Genomic DNA, 15,917 nt, shown 5'->3' on the forward strand with positions numbered 1-15,917 from the left:
TTTCTGGGGACCTAGAAGACTTGGGGCATCTCCTCCCTGTGCCAAGAGGCAGAATTTTCACAGTAGCCCCCTAGGACTTCAAATTGAGTCACTGTACCCTCATTGGCTCAGATGGGGAGAAGTCCGCTGAGGCCACTGATGTCTGCCAGTTCCCCGAAACTTCCTGCCCCCTGCTTACAATGGGACAGTGTTGTGTCTTCAGAGTGGTGGTCGCAGTGAGCTTTGACTCCCAGTGCCCCTGTTTGCTCATGCCTGCTCTGGCCAGGACCAAGGCCCTTCTCCAAGACTGAACTGGCTTACTGGACATCACAGGCATTTGTTTTTTGTTTGTTTGTTTTTTAACCTGGATGTGTAGTGAAGAGTCTGTTAGCTTTTTTCTGTCTCAAAATCAGAGATGGGACGGCTGAGGAGTACCATCCATTGTTCCCTAAGCACTGGGTGTGGCTCAGGTGGGAGTGTGTGCGCTCAGGTTGGGGGAGAGTGTCTGTGGGGGAGGACAGCTGGGAACAGACTGGTGGACAGACCAGCGCAGGAGGAAGGAGCCCACTTATAACTGCTTAATGAAAACCTGCTGACTGGCTGGAGGAGTTGTGAGAGAGAACTGACACAGCTCTCTTTGTGAGAGAGAAAACAGATCTACCGAAGGGACGATTTCAAGGGAAGGAGTAGGGGAAGATGCTGTGGGCAAACCAGAGTCACCCTGTCCAGACTCCTAACCTTGAGGATTCTTTTGCCAAAATTTATTAAAACTCAGGGGACCTGATCTCCGGGTTCCCCCTCTGCCATATTCCAAGTTCTTCTGACTTCACGTATTTGCTCATCAGCATTGTTCCAGGATCTCAGGGAGAACTCTGGGCCTGGGGTCTCCATTTCCTGTGCCTGCTGCCAGCCCTCCCACCTCCATTCTGTCTGCACATCCTGCGTGAAAATTGCACTCCAACCACTAATAAAGTGCCTACTGTACAGAGCCTGGGCCTGCAGTATTTGTGGGATAAAGGGGGAGGCTGGCAAGGGCGACCCCAGCTTCCAGTGCTCTGGGATGCACTGAACTGGGGTCACTCTCCCCAGGGGAAGGCAGGAGGGAAAGCAGGAAGTATCTACTATGTCCCTTCTCAGCCTGCATTCCACTGGCTCAGGTTTCCCTGAACAAATGCCCCTTTTTAGGCTCTGATCCCTAGAGTCCAGGAGGCAGTGGTGCCTGAACACCTCCCCCCCACCCAACACACATACACACACCTCCTTAGTCACGTGGCCTGGACATGTGTTCCCAGGCCAGCTTTGTCCCTGGAGCCAAGGAACCTGAATGCCACAGTCTACCCTAGCCACTTGGCAAAACTTGGCTAGGGTCCCACTGCCTGGATGTTCACTGCTGCCCCCTGGCGCCGATTGTCACCATCAACAGTGGGCCTTCTGCCCCATGATTACCTTTATCTTTCTCACCCCTAAGTCCCCACCTCTGGAGTTATTTCTTAAATAATCACCACTTTGTGAGTACTCCCTATAGACTACCATACCCCACTTTTTTTTAATTTTATTTTTGCACAGAACAACTGGAGTGTAGGCCTGAGGTGCAGGGAGAGGTGGGAGGGTGAGCGGATTCACCAGGACAGAACAGGGAGCAGAACAGGTGGATCCACCAAAATACACTGCTGAGGAGAGCCGCGGGTGAGAGCACCAAAATACACTGCAGGAGAGGTCTCCTGCACCATGTGGGTCAGCTCCCTGGCCAGGGATTGAACCCAGGCCATGGTGGTGATAGCACTGAGATAACCCCTAGACCATTGGGGAGGCCCCATACCACACTTCTATTACTCGTTTTTTAGAGGATGAGCTTAAGGCAGGGAGATTTGATGAAGAGACTGGGGCTGGGAAAGCACTGAACCCAGATCTTTGACTCCAAAGCCATCAATCTATCTTCTGCTGATGCTCTCTGGGCTCCAGGGTTATTCACCTTGATCCTCTGAGTTCTTTTTCTTACCCCCACCCATGTTAGCCCTACCCCCATCCTGTCTCTCACTGGACCAGCGCTATCCCTCACCCTGATCTTTGGCTCCGCCAACCTTTCCCCTCCTTCACTGTTCCCTCTCTCAGGGACAGAAGGATACCTTTGAAAAAAAATTTTTTTTTTAAAGATTTATTTATTTATACAAGCACTGGGTACAGTCAGAAGCGCAGGAGGGTAAGAGAATTCACCAGAGCCAGAGCAGGGAGCAGAACAGACAGACTGACGAAATACACTGCTGAGGAGAGCAGTGGGCGGCAGGAGAGGTCTGCGCGCCATGTGGGACCCTCAACCAGTGGCCGGGGATTGAACTGGCACTGCAGAGGCTGCGAGCACCTTCGCAACCCAGCGCTCAACCGCTGCGCCACCAGGAGGCCCTGTCTTTGAAAATTTGAGTGCACACCCTTCTCTGCTCAAGAAACCCTCAAGGGCCCCCACCTCACTGCAGCCCCCTGGCTGTGCCCTATCTCTTCCCACTTGCTCTCTGATCCAGACACCCTGACCCCAGGGTTTATGCATAAAATGCAACCCACCTGGCTCTCCCTCTGACTAGTTCCTCTTCCTTACAGATCAGGGATCACCTCCTCAAAGAGCCTTCCCCTCTCATCCTAACGTTGGCCTCCCAGGCCTTCCCGGTGGTGCAACGGGTTAAGACGCAACCTATGAAACTATCCGCAGCCACTGCAGCACGAGTTCGATCCCCAGCCAGGGAGTTACCCATATGGCGCAGCAGACCTCTTCTGACTTGCCTGCTGCTGTAGATCTGCCTGTTTTGTTCCCCACTCTGAGTGGGGGTGAGAGGATTCACCAGAGATCTCACCCCCCCACACCACTGGCCTGTACCCCAGTTCTTATATGCATAAATAAATAAATCTTTAAAAAAAATAGCTGGCCTCCTGTTCATTTTTTTGGAAAAGATTTATTTATTTATGCATACAAGAACTGGGGTACAGGCCAGAGGTGTGGGGGATGAGAGGATTCACTAGAGACAGAGTGGGGAACAGAACAGGTGGATTGACTGAAATACAGTGCTGAGGGGAGCAACAGGCAAGCCAGGAAGAGGTCTGCTGCCTCATGTGGATCATCTCCCTGACCGGGGATTGAATTCCTGCTGCAGTGGCTATGGTAGCTTCATAGTGCTGCATCTTAATCCCTTGCAACACCAGTGGGGCCCACCTCCTGTTCATGTTCATTTTCTTCACAGTACTTAACACAGTCTGTAATTATTTTTTTGTGTTTTCAGTCACTGCCAGCTTCCCCACCCAAAATATCAACTCAAAGGGAAGATCGATCTTGCCTTTTCTTTACCATTTTATCCCTGAATGGGGCAAAGAGCCCAGCAAAGTAGATTCTTGAATAATTTGATTTAGTTGGGCACTGTTTTAACATTGATGAGAACAAGAAAAAATCCCAGAGGATGTTATTTGAGGACTTGTTTTCATTATATGTTACACTGCTTGAAGTCACAGCTTCCATGAGCCTATTGATGAAGTTGAGTACTTACTATGCAGGCACAGAACAGTTTAGTGAATATAAAGAAAGGGCTAAGCACAGTGCCTAGTCCAGGGGACATGTACATGTTAATGCTGTATTAGTATATTAGTAACACCATTTACGGTTCAGTCTTTCATGCATGCTGAAAGCCCTCTGACTATCTTCCTCTGAGTGAAGTAGAAGCAGGGCGATCAGTGAAGAGGCTATAGTCCAGGCATGTGTTGATGGTGAACAGAACTCTGAGGTCTTGGGAAAGTGATGAAAAGCCTGTGAAATTTGGTTATTTGATTATGGACCTGATCTGACTTACTACATGGGAAAGAAACAGAAGGATCAAAGAAGCTGGAGAGTGCAGGACTTCGAAAGAGCCAGTTCAGGCAAAGTCCTGCCCCGTGAACTCGTAGGGAGCTCTGTAGGATGAGTTGTCCCACACTAGTAAATTGGAGACTGAAGGTTGCACCTGGGAAAAGGAAGTTGCCAGGCACTTCTGAGTGTGTAGGTAAATAATGTTGACAGTGTAGTCATAGCCAAAGGTTAGTAATCGAAGAATTGTAGGAGCAGGCAGGCTGTTGTACAAAAGTATACAAAGCTCTGGCAAAGATGCAAAGAAACAAAGTGGATCTGAAGGGATTCAGACAGGAAGGTCCTTCACAGGGAAGTTCTTTTTTGGTTTTTTTGTTTTTATTTTTTAGATTTATTTATTTATGCATACAAGAGCTGGGGTACAGGCCAGAGATGGGGGGGGGGTAATGAGAAGATTCACCAGAGACAGAGTAGGGAGCAGAACAGGCTGACTGACTGAAATACACTGCTGAGGGGAACAGCAGGCGAGACAGGAGAGGTCTGCCTCACTATAAGGGTTGCTCCCTGGCTGGCCGGGGATCGAACTCATGCTGCAGAGGCTGCGGATTGCTTCATAGTGTGGTGCTTAACCCCCCGTGCCACCCAGGGAAACCCTGTTTTGTTTTTTTTTAAGATTTATTTATTTATGCATACAAAAACTGGGGTACAGGCCTGAGGTGCAGGGGGTGAGAGGATTCACCAGAGACAGAGTGGAAAGTAGAACAGGCAGGTCGACTGAAATACACTGCTGAGGAGAGCAGGGGGCAGGCAAGACAGGAGAGGTCTGCTGCGCCGTGTGGGTTGCCTTCTGGCTGGCCGGGGATCGAACTTGTTCTGCAGTGGCTGCGGACAGCTTCTTAAGTTGCATCTTAACCCCTTGCGCCACCAGGGAGGCCCAAGGGAGGTTATTTTGGACCCCTGGAATACAAAACTGCTAAGGGAAGCTGTCGCCTACATGCATGGATGTGTCTGAACTCTAGGGAAGAATTCCAGGCTAGAGGCCAGTGGCAATCAGATGTGCTCGGTGTTTTCATGATCTTTCAAGTGCTAGGACTGGCTGAGGTCACCAGGGGATTAAATGTAGTGGCTGGAGGTCATAGCTCTGGAGGGGCGGAGGAAAGTGGGCACAGGGGGTGTCAGAGAGGGGCATCAGTGAGTGGCAGGCAAGCAATGTGGGCATGAGTGCTTGAGGTTGTGATAGTGGCAAATGTGGACAACAGTGACTATTTTCTTGTGGAGAAAAAAAAGCAAGGACATGGGCTGAGAACACAGTGGAGTGTGGGGGAAATGTTGGAGGTTTTAAGAAAGATGTGAGTGATGATCTAGCTGCACAGGATGGGAGAGCACTGCATGAGTGAAGAATATTAAGATTGTGTTATTGTTTATTTTCAATTTCCCCAACTCACAGAGGTGGGAGGTGCAGACAGAGTTAGATTTAGGTAGGGTTGCCGAAGTAAAGTGGGGATTGAGGGTGAATTAAGGAATGATACCGGAGGGATCCTATCCCTCTGCTGTTCCAGACCCAGCAGCCTCCAAGGCACTCAGGGTGAAAGCTGTTGTCTCCACATGTTCTGTGGTATCCTATGGGACCACCTACCCTTTTCTTGGATCTCCACTTCTTCCTCTCCTCCCTTGCCATCCCAATCCTTCAGGCCTTCCTGCTGTTCTTTTCTTGTAGTTCCACCTCTGGGACTTTGCACTGACTGTTCTATCTGCCTGAATGCCCTTCTTCCAGCAAACCACTTGGCCCAAATCCCTCAGCTTTCCTGTGCACCACCCTTAAAACTGCAACCTGCCCAGCCCTGCATCTCCAACTTTCTTCTTGTCTGTTGTACTGGTTGCCATCAGACAAGTTGTATGCTTTGCTCATTGCCAGTTCCAGCTCTACAAAGGTAAATGGTTTACTGTGTTCCTGGCAGCTCATCTGGCCCTCCCAGGTGGCCTGTGAGTTACAGCAGTAGAATAGATTCAAGTTCTCTGCTAGTGTTAGCTGGTGTTCACTTCCATGGTTTGCAACTCTGGGAGGTAGAGCTGTGTGAGGCTAGGCCAAGGAACATGTGCAAGGGAACCACTACCCTTTCAGAAAGGGGGCATGCAGGTATGCATGTGCTGATTAGTTATGGGCTGGCAATAAATTCAAAATGACCAGGCGATTCAGTCACAAAGAAGTCCATAATGAATTCCAATTCTGTAACATTTTACAACAGGTAAAACGAACCCTGGTGATGTATAAAGAGGGTTGGGGGTTGGCTAAGGACAGGAGTGAACTTTCTGGGGATGGTGCTTACAAAGATGCATCCTGTGCAAATATCATTCTAAGCCAGGCACTTTACATAGTGGCATAAACAAAAGAGAAGAAATTTGTTGCCTAGAGTTTACTCACTAGCAAGTGTAGGATTGATCTCTCCACAAGGTCGGATAGGCTTTTCCCAAGAGGTCTAGAGGAGATGTTTTCCAATACATGTCACCTTGGTATATGGAAACTAAGGTCAATCAAGGCCCTGTGAATACTGGAGAAACTATGAACTATTTTTTTTTAAGATTCATTTATTTATGCATACAAGAACTGAGGTACAGGCCAGAGGTGTTAGGGGTGAGAGTATTCACCAGAGACAGAGTGGGGAACAGAACAGGCAGACTGATTGAAACACACTGTTGAAGGGAGCAGCGGGCGAGACAGGAGAGGTCTGCTGTGCCATGTGGGTCACCTCCCTGGCAGGGGATCGAACTTGTGCTGCAGTGGCTGCGGACAGCTTCAGTGCTGCGTCTTAACCCCCTGCTCCGCCGGGTAGGCCTGAAACTATTAACTCTTATTTATTTATTTTTTAAACTATTATTTAAAGAATGTAGGTTGGGAGCCTCCCTGGTGGCCTAGGGGTTAAGTCTCAGTGCTATCAGCTCGACAGCATGGGTTCAATCCCTGGTCAGACAGCAACCCACATGTGGCACAGCAGACCTCTCCTGTCTCGCCTGCTGCTCCCTTTAGCAGTGTATTTCAGTATATCTGCCTGTTCTGCTCCCCACTGTCTCTGGTGAGTCCTCTCACCCCCTGCCCCCAACAGCTCTGGGTACACCCCAGTTCTTCTATGCATAAATATTTTAAAAATAAACGAAGAATGCAGGTTACCTAGACTTACCCCTAGGAAATAACTGTATTTATTGGAGAAACCTATCTGAAGGCAGGCCAGACTTATAGAGGCAAGGTTTTGTCATATGAAGTTGTTCCCTCCTTCTCACTTGAAACCCCTCCTCTGTCCTTGATGCCCCAGGCCCCCTTATTTACAAGAACTGAGATACAGGCCAGAGGTGTTAGGGGTGAGAGGATTCACCAGAGACAGAGTGAGGAACAGAACAGGCAGGCAGACTGAAATACACTGCTGAGGAGAGCAGCGGGCGAGACAGGAGAGGTCTGTTGTGCCATGTGGGTAGCTCCCTGGGCAGGGATCAAATTCGTGCTGCAGTGGCTGTTGATTTCTTCATAGTGCTGAGACTTAATCCTTTGTGCCACCAGGGAGGCCAGGTCGCCAAACATTTTTAAGAAAAATAAATCAGGGTAACTGAATTGCATTAAGAAATGGTAATGACACATGGACTCTGATGCTTGAGCAAAGATCTGAGAGATGTGAAGAAGCTCAGCCAGTGCAGAGGCCTTAAGTTATGGCGTTTGGATGAATGCAGTAAGGTGTGAAAGAACACTTCCAGCGCTATTTCCTAGGTGTCTACCTGGCCTACCAGCTGCAGCACAGACCATCTTTCACTCAGTTGATCAGAAGCAGGTTAGAGATGCTTCTCCTGCTGCTTTTTCTTTTTCTTTTAAAATAATACTACCTGTGAACCAGTTACCAGGACAGGAGATGTGAGATTCTGACTGGCCAGGGCAGAGGCTAGGAAGTGAGAATGTAATGGGAATGAAGACACAAGGCGCACTGGGTCACTTTTTTTTTTTTTAGAATTTTTTCTTTTTTTTTAAGATTTATTTATTTATACAAGCACTGAGTATAGTCAGAAGCGCAGGAGGGTGAGAGAATTCACCAGAGTCATAGGGGAGAGCAGAGAAGGCAGACTGACGAAGTATACTGCTGAGGAGTGCAGCTGGTGGCAGAAAGGTCTGCGCGCCATTTGGGACCCTCACCCCGTGCCCGGGGATCGAACTGGCACTTTAGAGGCTGCAGGCAGGGCCTCCCCGGTGGCGCAGCGGTTGAGCGCTGGGTTGTGAAGCTGCCCGCAGCCTCTGCGGCGCCGGTTCGATCCCCAGCTGCTCCCCGGCCACCAAAGGAGGGTCCCACAAGGCGAGCAGACCTCTCCTGCCGCCCGCTGCTCCCCTCAGCAGTGTACTTCGGTCCTTCTGCCTGCTCTGCTCCCCGCTCTGGCTCTGGTGAATTCTCTCACCCTCCCGTGCTTCTGACTGTACCCAGTGCTTGTATAAACAAAAACAAACAAACAAACAAATAAATAAATAAAACATGCCTCTATTAGAGGCTGCAGGCAGCTTCGCAACCCAGCGCTCAACCGCTGAGCCACCAGGGGACGCCCTCTCCTTTGTTTTTTTAAGATTTATTTATTTATGCATACAAGAGCGGGGGTACAGGCCAGAGGTATGGGGGCGGGGAGGGGGGGGTGAGAGGATTCACCAGAGACAGAGTGGAGAGCAGAACAGGTCTGCTGTGCCATGTGGGTCACCTCCCTGGCCAGGGATTGAACTCATGCTGCTGTGGCTGAGGATAGCTTCATAGTACTGCATCTTAACCCCTTGCGCCATCAGGGAGGCCCCTGGGTCACTTACTTCTAAGCCAATCATTGGCCAGGCCAGTTTTGATTACATTTTGGAGTCAGACAGCAGGCACCAACCAGGTAAACTATAAATTGAGTAAAGGGGAGGGATGGTTTCCTAAAGCACCTTGTCAACCCATGTCTACTCTGAGAGGGGAAAAGGAAGTCAATATGGGTGTAACCAGGGGTGTGCGTACTGAAGAGGAAGAAATCTCTTAGGGAAGCTGAATGGAGAGGATGGTCACAAGGACACATGAGTCCTTGTGATGGGAAAACCTGTTTAGATAGAGGGACTGCAGGAGGAAAGGACACACTTCATTCTTCAGTCACTGAGGTGGAGGGTAGAATGAGGATAAGACAGTGTGTTAGCTAGGGCAAGGCCAGTGTAGAGGGTGAGTGAGGGTGGCGATGCAGGTAAGAGATGGCAGATGGCATCTTGAGTCTTCCATCTTATATGGTGACCAAGGAGAGAACACAAACAAGGAGTATAGTGAATGTAGCTTGTTTGAAGGTTGGGCCAAAAAACTATCCAGCTGCTCCTGGTAGGTGGGATCAGTCAGGGTGGGCCCAGATGGGCTGTAGTTTTAAGGGAGTTCTGCTTTCCTGCACACTTCAACCGTTTAAGTGAATAGTCTCACTGAAAAAACAGGCTGGTTAATGGATACCAGCCCAGTGGGTAACAATCACAACTACAACTGTTTCTCAAGCACTTGCTCCTTGCCAGCTACTCTAGCAAATCCTTAAACTGAAACTCTCCAAACTACTCACCACTCCTACATGGAAACTGGGTTAGACCCAAAAAATTTGGTATTAATCACTATCCTAGATGCCCTTTACTGTGTTTGGGGATACCTTGGTAGAATGATCCTCAAAAGCTCTTCAGAAATGTAACCTCCAGCACTCCTAAGAAAGGTCTGGGGAACTGGAGTAGAAAATAAGAAACCTTCCTTGTTCTGCCACTTGGCAGCGCTGTTAGCTTAGCCAAGTCACCCTCCCTCTGAACTCACCCTTCCCTCATGTGTCAGACATTGACGGTTTTTAACTTTAGCATTAAAGCCAGTTATCACCTTGACTGTCAGTGATCTTGAACAATCTAAACTTACTTTAGTAAACTTTGTCTAAACGTATGCCTCACTATTTTATCAAAACTTTATGCAATTTCAAGCTTTTTAAGAAATGCAAGTGGAAACAAAAAAACAAGATGCAGAATGTGAAAAATGTACATAAATGCGTATACGTGAATGTTTACGTGAAAAACAGCAATGAAAATATAATTAAGTCTCTCTGGGTATAAAAGATCGCTGGAGAAACAAGAAACTACAATGGTTGCTAAGGAGGGTGTGTGTGTGGGGGGATTGATTTTGTTCCCATCCTTCTGCACATTTGACATTTTATATCACGCGAATTTACCACCTGTTAAAAATCCTAAGGTGTAAATCAGAGACAAAAACAGTAGATACAGCATGCATCCATTTCTATACTCCTATTTTTACCTTACCTTTGCCACAATAGCTAGTGTATTTCTGCTCAAAGAATTGTGTCAAGTGAGTTTTTCAAGATGACCGTAAATTTATACATAAGGAAACAAGCTCAGTCTTTGCTCATACTGGGGACACAAACCTACCGCAGACACTGAACTTGCATCCGTAACAAATTGCATAATTCTTAAGTTTTGGGAAGGAATATCCGTTATTAGGCCGTGAGTCTTTAGCGACTTCTCACCTTCGTCAGGACAAAAACTTTTCGAACAAATTTTTGATCCAAACCTCGGTAGCGTCCGAACCAATCTCGCGACCAACTCGCCTAGCATCGGCGACAGTGGAGCGCCAGGCAAATTTTTTAACACCCGGGAATTTCACAAGGCGCCCAGGAAGAGTCAGCGACCCAGGTTTGTAAAGAGAAGGCGTTCGGTCCACGGTAACTTTATGAACCAGAAGCTATGGTTGGCCGGGCGTAGCTCCGGCTCTCCACGAACTGGACACGAGTCCTCCAGCACGGTCTTTTTCTTTCCCGGGCTTCAGTGTCTTCATTTGTGAAAGAGTTGCTGGAAGATCCGGACCAGTTCCACTCTGCCCTTCAGAGGCTCCTGATCCTGGGGTGGACCAGGCTCTGCAGCAGGGAAGGTTTTCGAGACCAAAGAACAGAGACGCTCACCGGCGCCAGTCCCGAGGGAGCAGCGGGGGGCTCTGCCTTGAGGTTCTTCACACATGCGCCTCGGGTCTACTCTGCCTTCCGCAGGAGATGCGGGGGAGAGCAGAGTGGACGAAGCTCACGTGCCAGGCACTCCGACCCGTTTCCGCTAACGTATTCACGGAAACGGGTGTAAGATGGCGGCCGCGCAGGCGCGTGAACTCGCAGTCACAGGGAGGGTCCTCCCTTCGCCTTGCATCACGTGCCAAGTTGCTCAAAAACCGCCATTGAACACAAAAGAGCGACCACCTGATCACATGATTCAGGTTTACCAATACAGCAAAGCGAAGGCAGCTCTGTGCTTATCACGTGGTCAAGGTAGCCCGTCAATTTGCCACTGTCACATGACTAAGCACAGGCTTCAAAGGGGAGGGAAAGGGTCTGACACCACGTGATAAGCACGTAACGGCACGGTTTTGTCACGTGACCAGAACCCACCTCCTTATCACTATTCGTCCCTCCCTCCCTCTCTGCTTGGGCCTGCGTCGAGCGGCAACGCGGCGGCGAGGGGGCGGGGCTCCGACCGATCACGTGCCCCCGCACCTCCCCGGCGCGCGCCCGCCCGCTCGCCCCCGGCCCCGGCTCCTCCTCCTCCTCTTCTCGCCATTGCAGTTGGACTCAGCAGCCCGGTGCGCACCGCGTGGCTTTTGGGGGGCGACCCCGGCGGGCTGTGGCAGGAGGGCGGCGGCGGTGGCTGTAGTTGGGGAAGGGGACGCCAACAAGGTAAGCGTCAATGTGGCGCGGTCCGGCCCGCTCCCGCCTTTGCCCCTCCCCCCGCCCGTCCTCCCACACAGCGCGGGCCCATCTGAGATGTCGCGGTGACAATGCCTAAGGCGCCCCGCGCTCCCCACCTCTGCCATGTCCCCTCGCCCTGGCGCCTGGGTCATTCTTCCCTCGCCAGCCTCGCTCCCGCGCTCGGCCGTTACTCTCCCCCATTGTGCAAGGGAAACAAAATGGCGGCGGTGGCGGCGAGGACCCGGTGCGCGCGCATCTGCCCCCCCCCTCAGCGGCCCCTCGGCCGGCGGCGGTGCCTCGCACTGGGAGGGGGGGTGCACGCGCACCGGCCCCCCGGCCGCCGCCTCCCCCCGGGTCCCGCTTTGTCTGTTGCGGCGCGCATGCGCGCACGTGCCGGGAGCACACACCCCCCTCGGGCCAGGAGTATCCAGACGAGCGGCGGGGGCGACCCTCCTCCTCCTCTTTGTCCCAGTCCCGCCCCGGGTTCTTGGAGAATCCCAGGTTCCTGTGGCGGGAATCGTCGCCTCCTTTGTCCTTACTTGGCATGGAGATTCGGACCCCTTCTTTGGAATCCTGTCCCCCACGTGGTTTGCAGACGAGGCCTTTGTGGTTTCGTGAGGTTCCCAAATCTCAGGTCATTCAGTCCTTCCCCAGATCTGGATCTAAACTTGGGCGAGGGGCTAAGGTTACCCTTTTTTATACTGGGTGTTCGATTAACGTTGAATTTTTTTCCAGATTGCTAAAATTTGCTTTCTCCCCCAAAACGGTGATCTGGTGCGGTATTTGGATGCACTGTAATCTGCAAGATTGGCATGCAGACATGAGTGCTGCAAGCCCTTATCTACTTTACTCAAGTGGTTCAGTGACTGAGATTCTTGGGGTGGTTCTTGAGGTTCTCGGGTTAATTCTCCTTCTGGATGAATTATTTGGAGAGTTCAATGATAAGCATCATTTCCTCCAGTTGGGTTTAAACTTGGGGAGAATAAACCACCTGTCTTAATAGTTACAAAATTGGAATTTGTTTGGAATTCCGCATGATGGTAAATGAGGGGGAGGCATCACTTTCAATAGCATAAATCTCTTTTGTCTAGATTCAGGTATTTCAGTGATGTAATTATTGCTTAGGATGCTGTCCTGTTTAAAATGCATAGTCTGGTAGCATTTTGGGGGTTCATCGTAAAATGAGAGGTGCCACCCTAAATTAGGGTTTCAGTTTAAGACTTTCAGGTTCATTTCCTCAGTTATTTGTGGTTGGGAGTCTCCAGGAATTATTCACAGTGCTGTCACTAGCTTTGTGTACGGTCTGTGGGATGTAGCTATAGCTGCTGTTTCAACTGTGAGGGAAGTGGGGACCAGAGACTCATCCACAGCTGGAAAAGAGGGAGAAAGGCCCCAGGACTCTGGCAGGTGTTACTCTTCCTAGTCCAGGAGTCTTTGCACCTGAGCTGTCTCTTGGCCTTGTAGATTCATGGTCCATGGGATTTGAGAATGAAGTCTGTTCAGGCCCTAGCATTGTCTGGAGTTGATTGGAAACTGGTAATTACAGACAGGCTTGACCTTGCCAGTCAGTATACTAATTTAACAGTCTCCTTACCCTCCTGGAGTGTGGGCAAACCTAGGAATCATTCTTTTTCTAGGGGTAGAGAAGTGTCCAATTGTTTACAGTTTTTGTTTTATATTTCCTAATTATGCTTGCCTGGTGGCGATGGGCAAAAATTCTGTTAGCTTCTTGTAATAAGTTTTTGTGGAGGCCTGTCTTCTTAGGAGTGAGGAACCTAAGGCTAACTCATTATTCTTAAAAGTTTTCCCTTTAAAATACCACATTGGCAAGAGAGACTGCTAATGTTTTGATGTCACATATCTAGTGCTTATTTTCCTGCTCCCATAATTAATTACTCCAGGTAAAGACAGGTGGAGTCAGTGAGGAAAGAAAGAACCTTCTATAGTCTGTAAGTCTGTTCCCTTTGGATAAGCCCCAGGCAGCATCTTGTCTGTAGGTTTCATCAAGATGTGGGGATTGGAAATGTTTTCTCAACTTCTGAAAAAGACTTTATAAGTTTCTTTGGGGTTGGGCCAGCCAGCCCCCTCTTATCCACCCCTCTCACCCTCCTCCTCATTTCCTTCTGAGTTTACTTTTTCCCAAGAAACTTGGGTGTACACCTCCTTGGACCTGCCATTCTGTTACACTTCGTCAGTAAGTTGGTTAACCTTGTGCAGTTTTAAAAGGTGTGTACGTCACCATCTAGCATTTGAATGTCTCACCAAATGGTAACATTTTATTTGAATTTTGCTTTGACTGAAGCATCATCAGAATTAAAATTTCTAAGCATTACAGGTTAGATGCTTTTTATCTTAGCAAAGTCCTGGGAGAGAAATTTTTTATTTTTGTTTCTAGTGAAAGGGTTTGGAATTAAAGATTGTGGTTTGGCAGGAATCTACACAGAATTAGTCAAGGGAGTTTGGGCCCTGAAGGTATGGGCCTAACTTCAGTTTCCTGATGCAGCATTTGACAATTTTGTTCCAAACTAGCTTATCTCTCTGTTATTTGTGGTAAGTTGGTGCTGCCTTTTTGTGGTGTTAGACCAGGGTTATTATAATGAAAGCAGGGCAAGCAGATGCTTGTTAGGGAACCTTGTCAATGTACTGACTTTCAAAATTTGTTTCTTAATGATATTTATACTCCACTAAATCGTTGTGAAATTTATCCAAGACAGGACTTTATACGTGATCCCATTATAAATAGCAATTAGAAATTCAGGCAGACTTTTAATGTGTGCTATATTTAGGTGTTTTGTGAAAGTGATATGCAGTTGAAATTTAAAGGTTTTTCTCTCCCCATTAGTTGTCCATATAATAAAAAAAATGAAAATGTAGCACTAGTTTCAAGAGCAAAATGAGTTTTACTAATCATGTGGCAATTTTTTTTTTGTGGATCATTTAGTCATCAAGTTGAATATGCAACCTTTCATTAGAATGCAAATTTGCTTGATGGTTATTTTTATAAACTTAGGTGATCAATGAGAAGAGAGTCTGTTGATAATTTTCCTCAACATCCAAACAGGCAGTGTAATTGTTTTCATTAGAATTGTTCAAGCTCAAGAGTAAGCTACTAAAATAAACTCAGACCTCTTGCTTTTCTGTTGCTTGCTTTGGAACTACTTTTTTTTTTTTTAATCTCTGTGTGTTTAAAGAATGAAATGTTACAAGTTAGGTTTGCTTCTTTGTGGCACATTTAGAATTTTTGTAGGTTAATAATCCTTGGTGTGTATTCATAATTCAGAAAGCTAGTTTAAATGCCAACAATATGGAAATAACCAGCTCAGCCCTGTGGCTCATAGTGGCACTTAATAAATATTTGTCCTGTGGATGACCTGTGCAGAATCCTGCAGGAGGATAATAGCAGCCCAGTAAACAGGGAGGTCTGTGGGCTTTCCTGCCAGAGCTCACCAATGACCACAGCTTTGTACAGCGGATGTGTGAACTGACAGGAATGGAGAGAAGGTGAATTGAGTTAATTTTGGTGACTTTGACTTGAGTTTGTTATTTAAAATCTAAGGCTTCAGCTCTGGAAAAACCGTGGCAATTTCTTACAAAAGTAAACAGGTAGCAACCATAATTTCACTCTTGCATATTTTCTCTAAATGCCTGTACACAAATGTTAATAATAACTTTATTTATAATAACAATTGTAAATAATCTAGATGTTTTCAGATGGATGGATGGTTAAACTGTGGTATAGCCATCCCATGGAATACTACTAAGCAATGAAAAAAATGAACTATTAATATGAATCGAGGCAGTTGTGCTGCATGAAATAAACCAATCTTGAAAGGTTACATACTCTATAACTTAGTTTTATATCATATTCTTGGGATGCCAAAAGTGTAAGTAAGCTAGACATGGAGGCCATTGGAAGATGACTGTGTCTATGCAAGGGTAACAGGAGGGATCCTTGTAAAGGTAGCAGCTATATCTGACTGTATCAACATCAGTATTATGGTTATGATGTTGAATTGTAGTTTGTAAGATGTAACTATTGAGGACAACTGGGTAAAGGTGCACTTTGTCTTTCGCCACCATTTTTTATACTGCATATGAAGCTCCTAATACCTCAATAAAAAGTTTCATTTGAAAAGGTACCCATGCCCACTAAAGTGATTCACATTGTTGTTAATATTTAACCTCCTTTGAGAGGCAGTCTGTTTTCTTAATTTGTGAGTGGGGGGAGTTTTGGTCAATTAAAGTCAATTTAAGTCCATTAAATTACATACCAAGTAAAAAAAGAAAAGTCCAGACTTCCCCATTAGAAGGGTTTCCTCTGTCTGCCTCCAGGTATGGAGCACTTCCTAAGCGCTTCTTCTTTGCTGCCTGAAGAGAATGTTGG

General features: G+C 47.8%; 1 protein-coding gene across 1 annotated transcript in view; it reads left to right on the forward strand.

Annotated features, from left to right (window-relative positions):
• Positions 1-9,016: 9,016 nt before the first annotated feature.
• ILF3 (interleukin enhancer binding factor 3) overlaps positions 9,017-15,917 on the forward strand; it is a gene marked incomplete at both ends in the record, with an annotated part of 32,856 nt that continues 25,955 nt past the window's right edge. The window contains 2 exons of the mRNA XM_084249962.1: positions 9,017-9,022; positions 11,411-11,521. Coding sequence (XP_084106088.1) covers positions 9,017-9,022; positions 11,411-11,521 — 117 coding nt within the window. The remainder of the gene's footprint in view (positions 9,023-11,410; positions 11,522-15,917) is intronic.

This window comes from Talpa europaea (genome assembly GCF_964194135.1).
Source record: "Talpa europaea genome assembly, chromosome: 12".
Lineage (NCBI taxonomy): Eukaryota > Metazoa > Chordata > Mammalia > Eulipotyphla > Talpidae > Talpa > Talpa europaea.